The following is a 20,178-nucleotide window of genomic DNA, read 5'->3' as shown; positions in this document are numbered from 1 at the left end:
GTGACCACAGTTAGTGAAGAAGCAAAAAATCACAGGATCATTGACCACATAAAAGTCCACCCTAAGAGGTGACATGTGGAATTGTCTCAGGAACAGGATGAAGGATGTAAGAGAATGAGCCCTTTTGAGGTATGGCCCCATGCCCAGAAAGAAAAAAAATGTCTCTTTCCATTTGAATTGATATCATATCATCACTTCTTCAGGACAAAGCTAAGAAAGCAACACTCCACTGTCCACCTTTGCACTCCAATAAAGGCTGGAGGTCCCCATGTCAGATGATAAGCTTAGACAGTACCAAAGTCATCAGCTTTTGATAAACAAATGGAGCAGCAACCCCCTCTTTGCCTGATGCTTCAGCAGATGCAGATAGCAAGACTCCCCCATGCCATAATTAACAGGAGAGGCCACATAATGACTGATGAATGCTTGAAATATTCACAATTTGCCTTTGATTCTGCATAAAATCCTGCAAGAAATGTGTTAAGTTACTGAATTCATGTGTTATAATCATTCTTTATTGCAGATATGCTGAAAGAAATCAAACTACACACATTTATAAGGCAGATGATTGAAGTACTACATCTTATATCTTTGCTATTCTGATCTTGAGCAGAAAATGACAGTAGTAGCCACTCCTAGTAGATGTTATTTGTTTGTTGTCTGACTAAATAAAGGGGGAGTAGCAGAGCCTTTACATGCTGAAATTATTGACCATCATCAATGTTCCTGAGTAATCTTCTGAAATTATTGAGTATCATTAATGTTCTTGAATGCATCAGTGGGATCAGAAAGGCTGTGCAGTCATTTATTTTCAATCTTCCATTTGATATTTGAATGTATACATTGATCACACATCAAGGAAAATAATAGGGGAGTGTTCATGGTGCCATTTGCAGCGAGAAATCACAAAATTGCTACCATGGTATCCGGGTAGCACGTGATCCGCATCTAAAATCACGTGCTCCAAACCATTTCCTTCTTTCTTTTTTTCTTTTAATTATTTTCCTTATTATTATTATTATTATTTGTTATATGCAATAATAATATTATTATTTAAAATCCATCTCACTCTTTTAAGACTTCCCCCGTAATTTTATCCATTTTAAAATGGTAACTAATGCTTCTATTTCTCATTCCCCTCTCCCGTCTCTTCCTTCCATCGATCGAGCTCGCCCGAATCTGGAGAGCAAGCCGAACCCTTTCCCTCGAATCCTATCCTCCTAACCTTGCCGTCTCCCTGGAGTGCGATCAAAATCGCTCTTTTCGATACTTTTCGCGGCGAATCTGACGATCGGAGGTGCGTTGGAGAGGGGAGGAGCGTAAAGGTCGGGCCTTTGCGGGTGCTCTGGGGTGGGAGATGGGCGGGGTAACGTCTTCGGTGGCGGCGAAGTTTGCATTCTTCCCGCCGAGCCCGCCGTCGTACGGGGTGGTCGTGGCAGACGCGGCGGCGGGGCGGCTGGAGATGACGGAGGTGCCGGCGCGGGAGAACGTGGAGGTGCGGCGGCTGCGGACGAGGCGGGGGACGGAGATCGTCGCCATGTACGTCAAGAATCCCGCGGCGAGCCTTACCGTGCTCTACTCCCACGGCAACGCCGCCGACCTCGGTCAGATGTTTGAACTCTTCTGTGAGCTCAGCAAACACCTTTGCGTCAACCTCATGGGGTGAGGGCCTCTCTCTCTCTCTCTCTCTCTCTCTCTCTCTCTCTCTGTTATTCCTCCGTTTTCTGTAAATAGAAGTAGGGCTTTGTTCATTTCTACTAGTGAAGTTGATGAATTTGACCTGAAATTATGCACCAAGAACTTTTAGTTGATGGCATGATGCTATGCCAACATCTTTCACTCAGATGTCTTCATGAAGAGGTCCTTCTCATGTTCTTGGTCAAGGTTTATTGAAATACATTTGGTTATTTTTTCAGTATTGATTACAAAGTTATATTTCATTTGGGTGGATAAGTGGCCTAACTTATTAAACATCTGAGGGAACTTTTTTGATGAAAGTACAGCTTTGTAACTGGTTCTTGTTTTTCTGTTGGCATATTCATTCATAAACTGTATATATAGTGATAAAATAGTTGTATTTGTCTGACAGAATCATTCATGAGGTTTCATGGGATCAAAAAATCTATGATGATTGTTCTGAATATATCCACAGCACAGATGGATTTTCCAACATGCTACCCAACCCTAATAAATGCATGCTGTTTCCCACCACTGAGGAGACACACCCAATACATCAATCGAGTGGTCTTTCAAAGCACGATATGACACTGATTTGGGGACCAGGCAGGTCCCCTATGTGCCTTTAAAGATGATAGGGTTGTACATGAAAAGTCAAGCAAGTGTGATATAGCATGAACAATTGCACAGGCTAAAAGTATCTTGACCCAGGACAAATAGATTCTGTAGTTATGGACTTACATGTCAAAATTTGCATTAACAAAAGGATACGTGTAACAGGGATTTCCCAGCTTAGTTGCCCATTCAACCTAAGTATGATGAGTGTTCACATTTGTTACCTAAAATCATGAATTAGGTGAGTTTTGAGTGCTTGCTGACAATTTTAATCGTTTGTTTCATCTTGCTTGCTCCATCAACAGTTGAAATGCAAAGCAGATGAACAGTTAATTGGAACATTAGTTAATATGTGACTGGCCTAATTTATGTTTTAGCACAGAAATGTTTTATTTTATCATGAAGATAAATAATGGAGAGAAATATACCTTGGTCTCACGATACATACCCATTGTTGATTGCAATTAGGTTAACTTCCCTTTTAATGTACCAATCCATATACTTTATTTTTTTTCTTGTATTCATGGTTTTTTAGCTTCTGGCATGACTTCAACCGAAGGAAAAAGAAACAAAGAGATCATGATTTTGGTGACAATTTTTATGGGATTGTTAATGTGGAGGTTGACGTATCGTTGTTTGGGTTGCAGGTTTGGCCACTTTTAATAAGTTTAACTTATTTCGAAACAAATATGTTGCAGAACTTGTCTCTGATGTGCTGTTTTAAATAGTCAAGAAAGTGTTTTTTTTATTAGCATGCTCTGATAATAGCAAAATTGTAGAGTGACAAGATTCTATAGGTTAAAGCTTGATGAAGTTTGGATATGAATGACAGAAGTCATCCATAGTATACTGACTAAATGTTCCCTAACTACACTTATGATAAATGCTCTTTAAGAATATGTGACAATGTGAAGAGGATTGCAAGCAAAAATCACCATTAATTTATTTAAAGAGCTCAATGAAAGCAAGGATCATCTAGTCCATATGCAGACTGCTGCACGACAAGATTCTCTGGTGTTGTTTTAATCTTTTGTGGTATCTCTATCACTGTTAAGTCCTTTGATATTAAACTGACATGGATGGTAGATTCATTGTACATGTTTGCTTCTTATGTTATGAAATGGTTAATCTGGCTAGTATATATATGGTAAATACCATAATTAATCACTTTCTTTTTGTGCAGTAAGTAAGTTTGGTATTTGAATTATTAGGGAAACTCTAGTGAAATATGTGCCCTGTGTTTTGACTATTACTGCATATAGTGAAATTTATCATCTAATGATACAAATAATCAATGGTAAAATAAATTGAAATGGTAATTGAAAAAGAAAAAAAAATTGTCTAAAACATTTTTATTTTTAAATATTCTTGTATTTATCTATTAAGAGAGTGAGATCAAATCATGCAACCCAAGTTGGAGTTTTTTTGCTTCTTGATTGACCCTTGATTATTTGCTTAGAAATCAAGTGTCTGCTCTCTCTTCCTCTTTCACTGTGTTTGTGATTTAGTGAGTGTGCGTGCATGTACGTGTGAGCGAACAGGTCTGTGGCATGTCTATGCTCTGGTGATTTTGATATATAAATATGCCATTAAATATTTGGATCATTTTTCTTCAGGTACGATTATTCTGGATATGGGCAGTCTTCTGGAAAGGTAGGATGATCACTGATGATCTTTTTTGGCTTTTGTTAGAAATGTGAAACAATAAAATTTTCCACTTTTTCTCTCCTTGCTTGCAGCCAAGTGAGCAAAATACTTATGCAGATATAGAAGCTGCTTATAGGTGTCTTGAAGCATCTTATGGAATCCATGCAGAAGATGTTATCCTTTATGGCCAATCAGTTGGTAGTGGGCCTACATTGGAATTAGCTACTCATTTACCTAACTTGAGAGCAATTGTTCTCCATAGTCCCATTTTGTCTGGTCTGCGTGTCATGTATCCCGTGAAGCATACATACTGGTTTGACATTTATAAGGTTCCCATTTCTTTTCTTGTCAATAGTTCAAATCTATTTTTCTCCTCACAATAGGACTTAAACAGGACTTGTCGATTCTCTGCAGAATATTGATAAAATTCCCTTGGTCCAATGTCCAGTGTTGGTAATACACGTAAGTACACTGCTAGAGTGCTTTTCTTGATTTTTCATAGCATGTTCTAGATACTGCTGTGTAGTATTGTGTTGATCTTTCCTCTGAAGCTAAAATGATAAAATCTAACAGCAATTTGTAATGCTTTTGTAGGCCAAATTTCATGGTACATAAAAAAGCAACGAAGACCAGCACAAAATGCAAGAAAATGTTTTTTTTTCATAATATTAGAAAAGGATATGAAATCACTTACTTTTGATTAAGCTGGCATTGATATTCTTTTACTTGGCCACCGAATGTCTAAATGCATTGGACCATTTTCACTAATGATACTAAATTCTAGGTTGTCCAAGAAGAATATTTTCTTTCATTTGCAGTTTGATATCTGTTTGGCGTAACAAGTAGTTCACATACAATCAGGTGCATAAAAAAAATTGACATTGAAGTCAATCATGGAAAAACACATGTATTACGGTCATAGGACTGAGGAACAAGGTATCACATGAGCCTGTTATACAATACCTGACTCTTGGAATTGTAGATTTTTGGTAAATAAGCTATAGAAATTCACTAAAATTCTGCCATAACATTCTCAGTATCATAAGTTGATTCTTTGATTATTGAAATGCCTTTATCTACAATCACTGAGTTTATATAAGCTCCTAATAGTCAATGATTATGTGGTTAAAATCCCCTAAAGCTGCTTTTAATCAGGCATCTTCTTTATATGGCTTGGCCACAAAATCTTTTATTCTCTGTTTTGTGAAGCCCATACTGAGAAATGCCAGTATGTTACACACCCCACCTGCAAATGTTTCTTGTGGTTTTCCTCCTAGCTTATTTGGATATTAAAGGCCTATATGGTGTTTGCAGGGAATGGCTGATGATGTTGTGGATTCATCACATGGGAAACAGCTTTGGGAGCGTTGCAAAGAAAAGTATGAGCCTTTATGGATCAAGGGAGGGAATCACTGTAATTTGGAACTGTACCCAGAGTTCATAAGACATCTTAGGAAGTTCATATCAGTCATAGAAAAGGCACCTCCAGCTAGAACTGCATCTTCCGAGAACTCTGTTCTCCGGAATCCTCCTAGTACGAGCACCGATCATTTGGATCTCCAGAGAAAAAGCACGGATCGGAGGGAAAAGCCAAGGCCAAGTACTGATCGTAAGGATAAGGGTAGGAACAGTACAGATAGGAGAGAGAAGCCAAGGGTTAGCACAGATAAAAAAGAAAAATCAAGAAAAAGCTTTGATGTCACTGACAAAGCGAGAAGCTGTGTGGACCAGCAAGAGAAGCCACGGAAAAGTTTTGACCGGTCTGATAACACTCTTTTTTAAAGATTGTTATATGTATCATGCATAAGTTTATGGCAATTATCCATTTATATTTGATAGTTTTGGTTACACGATACTTCTTTTGATCAGTTATTAAAATGGATGCAGATTTGGAGGAATGATAAAGTCAGTCAACTTGTGTAATATTGACTGTTTCAGAGTCCCAGCTTCTCAGGCCGAGGAGTGCAAAGGTCAGTGTTAGTACCACCCTTTGGCTGCATGAGTATTGATATAATGATTGTTTTAATTGTATGGGGATATTAAAGTGGTGGAAATTTATCCGTGTTTATTCAAGAATCGATAATTTTGAGTTGTTTTTGCCACTTATCTCCCATAAATGCAAATTTTCTCTTATATATTGTCCAGTGGAGTGCAAACATAAGCAATGCTTTCCATAGGATCTGTACTTAATAAAATTAGCAGTCTCTTGCATCCTGTTGTGTTCTGTGTTTTTCAAGCTATCCTTTTAAGTCAAATTGCTCTTACCAAACTATGAATGTAGGAGATGATCCATTTCTATCCGATCAACATCAATTGATGTGAGAATGCTTTTCCAGAAATGAAACTAGAGACCAAAGGCAAATCATATGGTCCAATCGGTGGCTAAGTTCTGCATGGCTGTTTGCCTCCTTGTACAAGTACTGTGTTACATATGCATCAGAAGTCTCTCACACAACCTTTGTCATTTGCTGCTTTGCTGAATAGGTTATTCAAAATATCTTCTCCACAATATGATTTGCTAACTTATCTGACTTCATATATCAAATGATAATAACAAAAACTTGTAATATGACATTTCAGTAATGCATATAGAACCCAGAAAAGAAAGAAAAAAAAAATCCTTTGCATGATTACCTGTTATTAGTCTATCAACTGAGCAGTCTTCATCTGTATTATATGGTGAGGTTTTTTGGTTTTTCCTCAAACTTGAGTCGTACCTGTTCTTTCAATATTCCCAATTTCAGTGATGAACTTGGGGGCTTTGCAGTGTTGATTGCTCTTTTTCTCCGTGACAGGCAGAACATGATCATTTAATTGATCTGTTCCTTCTATCTGAAGCTCCATAAGAAAAAAAGGCCCAAAAGAAATCCCATGTACATTTCCTAAGCTCTTTCTATCCTCAATAGCTAAACTACTGCACCACATAAATCTTCTGCATGTGGTTCATGAGAACCTTATGAGCATTGTTGTGGTAACATCTGAACACAGATTTGATCCTCTCTTAATCATACAATGGAATAACATTTGTCAAAGTCTTAACATCAAACAGTGCTTTAATTCTCCATATTTCCAGGTTTTACCCCAAAACTTAGGCTTCATGCTTGTTTCATGTTCTTTCTTTGGATAGTTACCTCAGAAGTTTGATTAAACTACCTTTTTCATTACATTTTTTATATATGAGATAAGGATTTTTACACAGATTAGAGTTAGTAGTGACCAAACTTGTGGAACAAAATTTCTTTAAGGAAATAGAAAACAAAAAAAATATTTTAGATAGCTCAGAAGTAACAAATGGCCACCTTTTGGACTTCCTAATGATAGGAAACAAAATAAGAGTTCTAAAAATTCAGAAAAAAATGAGTTTATCTCTGGAAAATCGAAATGAGTTCATTCCGTTTAAATACTTCAAAGAATTATTGTCTATATCTTTTAAGAAGAAAATGTAAAATAAATCCTGTAATAAGTTTGTAATTCTTCTCAGTCATTCATCATCTATGTGATAAAAAGTACTCAAATTTTATCCTTTGAGAATTTGAAATGAGCCTCACGCCTGCTTCCTCTCTCTCTCTCTACAAAATACAATAATAAGAACATAGGTAATTGTTTAGAGTAATATTTTAAATATCAATTGACTACATATAAAATTTATATTTATTTTTTTGTTATTTGTTCAGGAATTTCGATAAATTTGGTATAAAGCGGTATTAAAAATATTATTTCTAATTCGTCTGTCATCTCCCTAAAGGTATTTATCTAAGAAATTATTTTCGATAGACAAAATTACATTATATATATATATATATATATATATATATATATATCCATGCAAAATTAACAAGTATGTTATGGTAGTCAATCTCCATTGGTTGGCTAACAACACAACTATTTCAAAATTATTAAAAAAAATAATTGATAAAAAAATAATAAAACTATTTAGGAACTTAAAATATTAATATTTTAAATTTAATAATAAATATGATTACTAGTAGTTTATCATAAATGACATATATAAAACTTAATTATATGAAAACAATATATCCACAATCTAAAATTTTGAAGAATATATATAATATTAAAATTACAGGGGCAAATATGTTATTTCCAAACTCTCCTTGTTTTTAGCATTACCCTAACCCATTGTTCTAGAAGCGTCTATAAGTTTCCCATTTCTTTACCCAAAGCCTTCATTTCTTCTCTCGCCTTCCTATCCAAAAGCCTCTCGACTGTTCCTTGCCCGAGCATCAAGGCAGAAGAGAAGAGGGACGGGGAATCCGACGAATCCATGGCGCCCGTTCTAACCCAGAGCTTGGGCAGTACGTTTACGGTCTCCCTCCATCGTCTTTCGATCCCTTTGAGGTCGAATTCCGCCCGAGCTCTGAGGTTCCGGACCTCGTTTCTTCCGCAACCTCTCGGCTCCGGGATTTCATTTCCGGTGTCGGGTCTGAGTTGCAAGGCGGAGAGGAGGGAGCGCTGGATGCGCGTCCGGTGCGAGGCGGCCGTCGCTGAGAAAGAATCCGAGGAGGCTTCGGGGGAGAAGTTTGAGTACCAGGCCGAGGTGTGTCTTTGTTTCTTCCATATTCTCCCTTCTGCCCTTTATCCATCATTTTGTTTTGCAGATTGTCCATTTAGGTCTCCTTCATGCTTTTGCTTGGCTTGTTTTATTCTGATTTATTTTCCGTCTTTGTTTAATCATGAAAGTTGCGATTTTTTAACCTGTGGAGCGGAGAAGCTTGAATCTTTTCTGGTATGTTTGACACAAAATAAGATTTTTGTGTTAGAGGAATGTAATTCATTAGTCCATTAGTCCAAGTAGGTAAGATTAAGATTGACAAAAGTCTAACAGATGCATTATTATCCTTATTTTGGTCAGTGGTTTGGGTTCAACGAAATTAACAGATTAGTTAGTTGGGTAGTGACATTTGATATCAGAGCTTGAGGGGACTCGAGTAAAAAAAAGATACTTGTGACGTCTAGGATTCATCACGACATGGAGTCACTATTGATTTACGCTTCATATGCACCATGTAATGGTTTGATCTAGGTTATATTAGGCCTTGACGAAGATATTAACCTATTAAGTGGGAGAGTCTGGAACATCCAGATTAGTTTCACATTGGAAATGGACAAAACTAATATCGACTTATAAGAATCTGATGGGTGTACTACTATCAACTTTAGCTTGAGCATATTGACTAGTAGTTTGGGTTTAACGAAGTTGACAGGCTAGTTATCCCGTCCGGCTGGATCGTGACAATGATAGTAGTTTGCTTTGTTGATCATATCTAGTGAGATTAGATTTTCATTTTGGCTTTTTTATTTTTTTTATAATCGATTTTATTGTTTGTAATTAGAAAAGTAATTCTTTTCTGTTCTTGACATGTTCATACACGATGAAATTATCTACATGTTCTTTATTGATTTCTTTGTTTTAGGGCTTTCCTATGGAAATCTTGTTTGTACTCCTGTTTGATTAAGTGGGCAGACAATTCTGCCCGTTTGCAGACCTTGCTTTTATATCAAGTACTTAGCTTCTTTCTGTTGAGTCTTTGGTGCAGACAGCGCTGCTTCTAACTTGCTCTGCACTTAAAGTTAAGCAAAGAGATGTGTATCTTCTCAATAGTGATTAACAATCTCCATCCAAATTTATTGAATTGTTAGTGTTCGGTTGATTTGGTGAAAGATATTTGATTTACAGGCATTAGTTATGTTAAATTTGGCTTTAGAATCTTATGTTTGACATAAGCTTCAAGAATGCTATTATGAGCATCCCATCTACAGAACATTGCCTTATAAAACCTTTCATTTTGCCATTACTTTTATCTTGTGCAAAGTTCTGTTGTTCTTCAATGTTAATCTCCCAGCCTAAAAGAGTATTATAAGATTGTCTTGGTTGCAAAAGTTAGTTGTTGTCGATAGATTTAATACTTCCTAGTTTCGTGTAGTCTTTTATGTTTAACTTATTTCTATACCTTGGTTAAATGCAGGTCAGCCGCCTATTGGACTTGATTGTTCATAGTTTGTACAGCCACAAGGAGGTGTTTCTTAGGGAGCTTGTAAGGTTGGCTTATGCATTTTCTGTCGTTTCATTGTTGTTTCATGTCCTACAGGGAGATATGATATGTCTGTGCTTTATATTGCTTAACCCTCCATTGTCCATGCCATTTTAGCAAAAAGTGAATGAATTTGTTTACTGTCATTTGAGGAAGCTTTGGTTTTTATACTTGACTACTGGCCGGTAGACCAAATATCGTCATGCACAGTAGGTTCAGGTTCTTGGGAGGCTACAATTTTCTCTTTCTTTCATATTGTTGAAATGTTGTTGTCTTAAGGTTGTTTTTAGCATGTTTCCATGTTGTGGTTTTATTTGGTGATATTCTGTGTCTGCAGCAACGCAAGCGATGCTTTGGACAAGTTGAGGTTTTTGAGTGTGACAGATTCCTCATTACTTGGTGATGCTGGTGACTTGGAGATACGGGTCAAGCCTGATCCAGATAATGGAACTATTGCGATAACGTACTTTGCATTTCTGCACATTTTGCCCCCATATTCAAACTGAACAATTAGTAAAATTAGTTGTTTGAACTGGCAGAGATACTGGTATTGGAATGACCAAAGAAGAGCTAATTGATTGCCTTGGGACTATTGCTCAGAGTGGAACATCAAGGTTTTTGAATGCTCTCAAGGTATCTGCTTTATTTTCTGTTTTCTAAGGTTTTATCATACTGTTACATCAGCTTGGTCATTTGTAAACTTTTGCATATTCGGAGGTTGCATGCTTATCATTCAGAATCTTCTGTTTTATCTGAACCTCTGTTGATGATTGGTTGATGAATGATGTGCAGGAGAACAAAGATGTTGGGACAGACAATGGTTTGATTGGCCAGTTTGGTGTCGGATTTTATTCAGCTTTCCTTGTTGCTGAGCGGGTAACTTTTTATGTTATTTGTTGTGTAAAAAACTTGATTGTTAGAATGATGTTTGACTATCATTCCATGTTCTAAGCAATTATATCTAACTGATGAACAGGTTGTGGTGTCAACAAAAAGTCCGAAGTCTGATAAACAGTATGTGTGGGAAGCATTAGCAGATAGTAGTTCATATGGGATAAGAGAAGAGACTGATCCTGAGAAGTTCATAAAGCGTGGAACTCAGATCACCCTGTTTTTACGAGTATAGACCCCCTTCTCCATTCTTCTCTTTCCCAACTTGTTATTTCAGTGTGTTCAGTGGTCTAAAACTTTTGTTCAATTTGCAGGAGGATGAAAAATTTGAATTTGCAGACCCAACACGCATCCAGGCATTGATCAAGAATTACTCTCAGTTTGTCTCCTTCCCCATATATACATGGCAGGAGAAATCAAGGACGGTGGAGGTGGGGATCTTCTTCTTTGCCAGCTTTTTTTTTCTGGATGATCTTTCATGCTGAAGTCATTGTGACAATGTGTTTGTGCGTTTGATGCCTGTTTAGTTTTAGCCGTGAAGAAAAGAATTGTTAACTTGTTGTCCTTTGCCTTAGATCTGTTTATACTTATCTCTTTGTTGTTTGATTATTTTTGGATAGGTCGAGGAAGAAGAGGACCCAAAGGAAGGAGAAGAAGCAAAAACAGAGGTAGGGAGTCTGATGGCTGATATTGTTGTTTTTGTATTCAACGCCTGACCACATTTTCTGCCTATTGGCAGGATGAGAAGAAAAAGAAGAAGAAAACTGTAACTGAGAAATATTGGGACTGGGAACTGGCAAATGAGACAAAACCTATATGGGTAACATCAAAATTCTTCCTTTTTGAAGTTGCAATCCATGCCTTAGGTGCCCTGGGTTTCTTTATCCTTAGCATCTTTAACTAGCTTTTTTAAAGTTAGTCTCATCCTGTCAATGCTTAGATGCGGAATCAAAAGGAGGTTGAGAAAAATGAATATAATGAGTTCTACAAGAAGACATTCAATGAGTTCCTGGATCCTGTTGCTTACACCCACTTCACCACTGAGGTACTTACTACCATGAGGACTTTCAAAAGAGAAAAGAAATATCATCATCTCATTGTCAGATTTGGCATAATATCTAAACTGAACAGGGTGAGGTGGAATTTAGAAGCGTTCTCTACATTCCTGGAATGGCACCTCTAAACAATGAGGATATAATAAATCCCAAGACCAAAAATATACGCTTGTATGTCAAACGTGTATTTATTTCTGATGATTTTGATGGTGAGCTGGTAAGTATAAATTAACTTCTTGCTTATTTTCAGATGTTTGTGGTCATATTGTACTATGAACAAGTTACATTTTTTTATACCTGTCTCAATATGCTGATCATAAAACCAAAATTACAGTTTCCTCGGTACTTGAGTTTTGTGAAGGGTGTGGTTGATTCAGATGACCTTCCTCTAAATGTTTCTCGGGAGATTCTCCAAGAAAGTCGAATTGTAAGTTTCATTATTTTTATGCACAATGCCTATGGTAGCTTGTAGAAAGTAAAATATGTATTCCAGGCTGCTTTTACAAACTACTCTCCTTGTTCACTACAGGTAAGAATTATGCGAAAGAGGCTAGTTAGGAAGACATTTGACATGATTCAAGAGTTATCTGAGAATGAAAACAAAGAGGTAGGCTGTTTGAATGGACAATACGGTCTTTTGTAATTTCATTTTGGGTATCTTTTAATTAATCATGTCATTCTGTTGCAGGACTATAAGAAATTCTGGGAGAATTTTGGCAAGCTTCTAAAATTGGGTTGTATTGAGGATTCAGGAAATCACAAGCGACTGGCACCTTTGCTGCGCTTTTACTCTTCCAAGAGTGAGGAAGATTTGATAAGCTTGGATCAATATGTGGAAAATATGGGTGAGAACCAGAAGGCTATATATTACTTGGCAACAGACAGCCTTAAAAGTGCCAAAACTGCCCCCTTTCTGGAGAAGCTTGTTCAAAAGGATATTGAAGTAGGTATTTAGCTTCAAATATATAATCAGATATTTTAATATATGAAATTGTTGTGATCATATTTTATCTGCAGGTGTTATATCTTGTGGAACCTATTGATGAAGTTGCTATACAGAATCTTCAGTCATACAAAGAAAAGAAGTTTGCTGATATCAGCAAAGAAGACCTAGAATTAGGTCAGTTTTCTGCATTTAGTATATTTTCTTGGGGAAGTACTTATGCTTTCTGTATCACTGGCATTTGGATTATTGGCTTTTGCCGTGTGTTGATGATGGAAATTTCTGATACAGGCGATGAGGATGAGGTGAAGGAGAGAGAAGACAAACAAGAGTACAATCTTCTATGTGATTGGATGAAACAGCAGCTTGGTGATAAGGTAGCAAAAGTCCAAATTTCTAAGAGGCTTAGCTCTTCACCATGTGTACTTGTTTCTGGCAAGTTTGGATGGTCAGCAAACATGGAAAGGTAGTCTTGTTTGCCTAGTTGATTTAATGACCATCTTTCCTGTCATTTCTAGCACAGACTCGTGAATGCCTGTCTTTTCTAGACTCATGAAAGCACAGACACTCGGAGATACATCAAGTTTAGAGTTCATGAGAGGGAGAAGAATCTTAGAGATCAATCCTGAGCACCCCATCATTAAAGACTTGAATGTAAGACTTGTGATATGCTGTTAATTGTCATTGTTTGATGTGAAGACAATTTTTGACACACAAGGAATTGCTGCATATCATTTTAAGTTCTGCAGAAACAATTATTATGGCGAAGAGACTTTAGTTTGTAGTTGCAGTATTTCACTTGAACTGTCGTACAATTGCAGGCTGCATGCAAGAATGACTCAAGCAGCACAGAAGCAAAGAGGGCAGTGGATTTATTGTATGATACGGCTCTGATCTCGAGTGGCTATATCGTAAGTCATTTCGACCTCTTCAGTTCACATTTTTCTTTATAAATTTGCTGCCTTCTTTTCGTGTTCATAACAAGATGATATGATTCAGCCTGACAGCCCTGCTGAACTGGGCAACAAAATATATGAGATGATGGGCATTGCTCTTGGTGGAAGATGGGGAAGATCAGAATCAGAGGAAGCAGCAGAAGGAGCCGAGGCAACAAGCGCCGAAGCTGTCTCTTCAGATGCGACAGAGGCAGAGGTGGTTGAGCCCTCAGAAGTGAGGACAGAGAATGATCCTTGGAAGGATTAAGCATCTTTCTAGGGGAATTACTTCTTGGATTAGATTCGAGGAGGTGACAGGGTTGAGGACATAAATCCTGTCAGCAAGATGAGTTCAACAGGTGACGACATGAAGGGGAAGGCAAAAGTCACTCCTGTTTTGGGCATATGCACTTTTTTGTAGGCTTACAGCTACTGACAATATAAATCACAAGTCAACCAATTTGAAGAGATACGGTGATTGCATTCATCCCGAATCTGATACTGTGATTGCTTGTTTGAGTTCCTCTGCATATTGCCCTAAAAATTTCATACTTCTTGCCAGTGTTCAGTTCAAAGGCTTGAGATTACTGTAATCTGATTAGCTATTGTCTTGTGTGTTAAACCTTCTTTTTCAACTAGAATAATTTAGTGGGCATTTGGTAGATGAAACCAAGTAACAAATATGATTACTGAACATGGAATGCTTGGCAATTTGGATGGCTGTTCTTGGTGAAAGTTTCACTCAAAACACCAAATACTCAGAAACATTGGCACAAAGAATTAAACATCAACAAAAGAAAACAGCTCAGAATTGTCATGTTCTGATGCTCTTCTTTTCTGGCACTGATGGATAACATGCTGCACTGCCTACATGTCTGCAAGTTATACTACTTTCAACACAGTTCAAGTGGACAAGTGCATGATAGCTTCTCCCTGAGTTGTATCAGAGACCAATTTGATCCAAAACAAATCTTCTGTTCTTCTGGTTGGAAATCTTCACATCTATCACTGGTCATTAGATAATGAATCATCATATAAATTATCAAAGATTGCATCTTGTTCGAACCGGAAATTAACAACAGGAGTTCTTGCAGATGAATCAAAACGACGGGACTACACCAAAGCTTGAATCAGCCAAAACCGCAGCAGAGAACATATGATCCACTTCGAGCTCCGCATCCGATTTCTTCGCGAAGCGGCCTTTGATCCGAGGCCTGGTTTCAGCATATGCCTTTCTCGAGGCATACCTGACGGTCTTCTCAAACTTCCTCGCCTTCCTCTTCTCCCTGTACCTCATGACCCTGGCTTCTCTGTCCATGGGATTGAACCGTGGTGAGAAGAGATGTATGGTTCCTTTGGATGCTCGAATGTGAGATGTGTTGGATGTATCCGGCACAACACTTGCATCCACTGATGACAAGGAAACCTAGAAGATGTAGATTGGAGAAGAGAGAAGAAGAGAATGATCTCAGTGAAATCTACAATATTTTTCGCACTAAAAATAGCAATGAAATCTCATGAACATTTAGGATAATCTAAAACAGATGTGGTTTAGATATTGTCATATAATTGGGATAATAATGAAAGCAATAACGTTTTGGTCCAAGAAGCAACTTACAGAGTAATTGAGCCCATTGGAGGCACCATGCTCCATCTGCAAGCTCTGTTGATGCTGATGCAGCTCGTTTGGCACCAAACACTCGCTTTCCTCGCTCGTCTCATAGCTGTACTGCAACTGCTGCTGCTGCATGGGGCCATTGCAACACTCCGATCCTTGATTCTCGCCGGCGTTGTACCCAACGAGGTCCAAGAACTCGTCGACCTCGGCGAATGGCGGGAGCGCCGCGGCGCCCTGGCCGTTGCCCTTCACAGGATCGAGCATTAGCCAGGAGGCAGCCTCCTCCTCTTCGTCGCCCTCGCGCTCCGATTCGTCGAGGCCCACCGGGACGCCGATGTGGTAGGGGAGGGTGAGGCTGGGGCGGACGACGAGGCCCCCGCCGGCCAGGGCGAGGAGGACCGGGACACGTTGGTGGCGGCGGGCGAGCAGGTTGGCGGAGTGGATGCTGGCGTCGCAGGTGGCGCAGAGGGCGGCGGCGTCTGCGCGGCAGTACACCGTGCTCGGCGCCGACCGGCACGACTCGCAGGACGGACTCCCCTCCACCTTCATCTTGTCATTCGACAACTTCGAGCCGGTCTGTGCAGCACCAGAGACCTTCTCTGCTTCTTCTACTTGGTGTCCTTCCTCAGGGCGTACTCCTGCCACAAGCTTGTCTCCGCTTCTCGTCGGTGGGCGATGATGGTAGAGGAGAATCCCGCGGATGGACACGTGGGAGGATGTTAGCGGGTGAGTGGGGCAGCTCCCTTATCTTGTGGCTGGCCGTGCTTCCCGGTGCTGTCACGTGTGAGTAGGACTCGGATGTCAATCCGTTGGCTATTCTTGTTTGTGCTGTGGGGTTGACCACAGACATGCAATGATGGTTAATTACATGTTATATTTGTATTTTGGATTATACTAATATCATAATTTTTTATTTAAAATTTTATATTAATTTTTTTATTAATTTTAAAAATAAAATAAAATATTTATTTATCCTAATATCATCAGTTACATTGATGAAAACATAATACGTAACATTACATGTTGTTAATTTTAGTTGTAGAAATATAATTTTAACGTTTTATGAGCTAAAAAAGAAAGGATATTAAAAAAAATTTCTATTATTTTTGCATCGATTCAACACGTGTTATTTATATTTTTTATCAATAAAAAAATTTATTTATTTTATTTTTAAAACTATAAGAATCCTAATGTAAATTTTATAAGTACATAAAGATCGTAATGCAAATAGGATCTAAATGTAAATTTAACGAGCCATTTATCGAAGGTGTCAATGGCATTAGTATCATTGGATTCTTGATGGTGGAACTAAAAGCCAACATCCTTCCTATTGTTTGAATCCATAATCAAGAGGAAGAATCACCATCAAAGTTTGCTTTGACTTATCCATGAATTGGTAGGACATGATGGAGTCAAATCCAAGTGTTCTAATCCCCATCAAAGGGCCTCCTGCGAACCCTTATCCAAATCAACCCTCAGTTGTCATGGTGGCCTTCCCTTTGTCCATCTTAGCACTGTTAATGGCAACAGTACTGAAGGGAGATGATCAAGAGTCACTTTTGATGCTGCTTAATGCAATCATAGCAACTTTGATTTAGTAGTTCTTCCCAAAATGTGGATTTTTCCAACTGATGTTTATGGTGTTTTAAGGTGACTTGAGGTTTGGGGAAATATTTTCTACTACCAACTGCATCAATTGAATTATTCTTTAGAATAATTCAAGCATGCAGACCATCTCTTCAGCATCAGCTTGATCATAGTTATTCTTTAGATTCTTGTCAGCAAGCATATCAATCTTCCATGAGAATCTCTTGTGCAGGTGTAGAAAACCTCTTTGTAGCTGCTAGAGCAATAATTCTACTATTATTTACTAGATTGACTATGAAGAAAAAAAATATATATTTATATAAAATAAGAGAAAGAATCATCATCAAAACCATAGAATATTATCTGACAAGCAAATCTGAAAATTCTTATCTCAAAAGAAGATCAAATACAATGTATTTGATTAGCCATTAATAATGATGTTATCCTCTTATTAATTATTATTATTATTATTTATATATTTAAGCACTTCAAATACTCCATGAACAACATATACTCCATTCCATTGCAAAGTTGAGACTGCACAATTTTTGCATCCCCATGGAAGCACTGCACACATTGCTTTCAATTATGATTATAATTAATCATCTAAAAATAAAACCATCACACATTGTCATGAACATTATGACTTCACTGTCCTCAAGTGATGGAGTGGATTCCTTTGTTGGCAGAGATGACCAATAATTAATGGATATTGTGTTATAATTAATAAAGTATTCATGCATCATTGCTCGGTCACTGTAGAGATCACCAATAAATGTGCTTATAAATACTTATGCTATTGTATTTCCTAAGAATTACGGGAACATAAACAATGTGAAACTGAGTCTTACAATAAAGAATTATTAGCATGAGATTATTCTAGTCGCAAGGTTCTCAATGAAATCAAGAAAGCTTACAAAGATAAACAAGCTTGTTAGATTGAAACGAGGATAGTGCCTATAAGACTCTTAATGAAATCGTAAATGCTTACGAGGATAAACAAGCTTCTTATATTAAAATTAATATATATTTTTTTAAAGTCTTCATTTGAGTTTTAAGTTGGTAAGATTAGACAATTCGCATTCCAAAGGAGGATGGAGTTCTGTCCTTGCAACCTCTAAAAGTTAGTACAATATCTACAGCATTCAGATATCTATTTATTGATGTAGTTAAGTGTTGTTGAGCTTCATTCTAGGAAGAAACTAAACATGGATTAAATCCATGACACTCATGGTTTATGTCTTAAGATTGGGGAAGAGAAAATTGCCACAAGTCAGTAGGGGTTATTCATCATTATGGCCCAATGAATTGAGAGATCCAAGGACTAGTGATGGGGCTGTTTATTGAAGGATAGTGGAAAGTGTAAAGACACAACTCCATGCTCTTTTGGATGGAACTGTTTGAAAGACAAATCCTCCAATTGCTCCTTCCAAGTTGAGACTCTCAAATCTTCTAGCTAGGCATGAAGATTTCCATAATCTCCTTTCACAAATCTTAATTGTCGGACTCTAAGTAACACTTCCAATGTTTTTATGCATTTCGACGAAACATAGCATGCAAACTCAAGATTTTAAATGGTTTTGTTGTTATAACGAGCAAGTTGGCTTAAATGGCTTAGCTTAAACTTGAAAATTGAGACGAATTATTTATTAGATAAAGGATCAAACAAATAATTATCATTTACGAAAGAAAATTTTGAGTCAAAATATAAAAAAAATAAAGTATAAAAAAATAAATACCTCTTCGAATACGTAAACTATCTATCGACGTATCAAAAATATACAATGATAGTATATAGAAGAATCATGTATGGTGTAAAAGGCGTTGACGACTATGTAACGTTATCTTAACAAAATGTTGTAAAAAAGATCTTTATTTATCCTCATCTATCATAAAGAATAACAAAACTCATATAAAAATTAAAAGAAAGAAATAATAATAATAATAATAATTTTATTTTAAAGAGCTCACTTGCCTCTTGTAAACTTTCTTGAGTTCACTGAAATCCTTGAGAACCGACCATCTCCTAACAATTCTAACAATTCTTTGGGGTAGGGCTCATAGGTAGCTTTCATGTCTTCCATGTCGTTCATTCTCTCACGCAAACTAAAAAACCAATCAATCTACCTCATGATAATAAGTGGTGCATGAATCATTATTAAAGCAAATATTATTCTCTCTTGAAAGTGAAATATCTAGTTATATTATTTTATCCTAATATCATTGGTTTTACTAATAAATACATGAAAATAAAGAGCAAAGAGATAATTTTAACGTTTTAGTTGGTGATGTCTGAGGATGTCGATGGTGACGGACGATAGCGTCACTGGAGGCTATGATGACTTTTGTGGATGAGGAAGTAATGGTGAAATATAAGGGCCACTTTGCATCTGCGTCGACACCAACACAATTGCCGATGGTCATTTCATCGCTTTACATTTACATTGGCAATCATTTCATTGCTCGACAACTGCGTCGACGCTAACGCAAATGTAGAACGACAAAGGTACAGGATGACTGTTGTGGATGAAATAAAAGCAATGATGAGAGATGAGGGTCATTCTGCATATGCGTCAACGCCGATGCAATTGTCAAGCGACCTTTTTGTCACTCTACGTTTCCATCAGCATCAACATAGTTACCGAGTAATGAAAGGGCCACTCGATATCTACAACGATAGCCCTTTCGTTGCTCAACAACTATGTTAATGTCGATGCAGATGCAGAGCGAGCCGCTCAGCAACTACGTCGACGTTAACGCGGATGCAGAGCGACTCTCAACTCTCATTGCTACTCTTCTCATTCACAATAGCTACCCGAGTGACTTTTTTGTCGCTTTGTATCTACTTTAGTGTTAATTTCGTGGCTCTACATTGGCGTCAACATCGACGCAGATGTAAAGTGGCCCTCATCTCTCGTCGTCATTCTTCTCATCCACAATAATCACTCGTAACCCTCAACAATTTCGTCATCCGTCATCGCCGATCAGAGTGTTAAAATTATCTTTTTACCTTTTGTTTTTATGTTTTCATTAATAAAACTGACGAAATTAGGATAAATAAAATTAGATATTTTATTTTCATAATTATATGGATTTCATAACCCGGGGTAATCTATAATTAAACCCCCTACTCTCTCTTGTCAAACAATCGATATTATAT

At 37.5% G+C, this 20,178-nt stretch overlaps 3 protein-coding genes across 3 annotated transcripts; 2 read left to right on the top strand and 1 right to left on the bottom strand.

Annotated features, from left to right (window-relative positions):
• Nucleotides 1-1,102: 1,102 nt before the first annotated feature.
• On the top strand, nt 1,103-6,529 carry LOC135649337 (uncharacterized). Its single transcript, XM_065167600.1, has 7 exons — nt 1,103-1,662; nt 3,909-3,945; nt 4,032-4,268; nt 4,354-4,401; nt 5,254-5,699; nt 5,827-5,909; nt 6,221-6,529. Exons 1-7 carry the CDS (start codon nt 1,358-1,360, stop codon nt 6,259-6,261), a joined length of 1,197 nt encoding a protein of 398 aa, XP_065023672.1. The 5' UTR covers nt 1,103-1,357; the 3' UTR covers nt 6,262-6,529.
• Nucleotides 6,530-8,129: 1,600 nt separating this feature from the next.
• LOC135649481 (heat shock protein 90-5, chloroplastic-like) lies at nt 8,130-14,300 on the top strand. Its single transcript, XM_065167874.1, has 19 exons — nt 8,130-8,494; nt 9,924-9,997; nt 10,327-10,452; nt 10,529-10,622; nt 10,782-10,865; nt 10,966-11,109; nt 11,195-11,311; nt 11,501-11,548; nt 11,620-11,700; nt 11,821-11,925; nt 12,012-12,152; nt 12,270-12,362; nt 12,465-12,542; nt 12,624-12,878; nt 12,953-13,055; nt 13,170-13,344; nt 13,427-13,532; nt 13,700-13,789; nt 13,878-14,300. Exons 1-19 carry the CDS (start codon nt 8,222-8,224, stop codon nt 14,079-14,081), a joined length of 2,391 nt encoding a protein of 796 aa, XP_065023946.1. The 5' UTR covers nt 8,130-8,221; the 3' UTR covers nt 14,082-14,300.
• A 528-nt stretch (nt 14,301-14,828) lies between these two features.
• Nucleotides 14,829-16,170, bottom strand: LOC135649482 (zinc finger protein CO3-like). Its single transcript, XM_065167875.1, has 2 exons — nt 15,432-16,170; nt 14,829-15,239 (listed from the first exon to the last, which is right to left on the bottom strand). The coding sequence occupies exons 1-2, from the start codon at nt 15,978-15,980 to the stop codon at nt 14,913-14,915; spliced, it is 876 nt and encodes a 291-aa protein (XP_065023947.1). The 5' UTR covers nt 15,981-16,170; the 3' UTR covers nt 14,829-14,912.
• Between the last annotated feature and the right edge of the window lie 4,008 nt (nt 16,171-20,178).

The sequence above is a fragment of the Musa acuminata genome, chromosome BXJ3-9 (genome assembly GCF_036884655.1).
Source record: "Musa acuminata AAA Group cultivar baxijiao chromosome BXJ3-9, Cavendish_Baxijiao_AAA, whole genome shotgun sequence".
In the NCBI taxonomy this organism is placed as follows: domain Eukaryota; kingdom Viridiplantae; phylum Streptophyta; class Magnoliopsida; order Zingiberales; family Musaceae; genus Musa; species Musa acuminata.
Note: the sequence above shows the minus strand (reverse complement) of the source record. Positions and strands in the feature narration are given on the sequence as shown.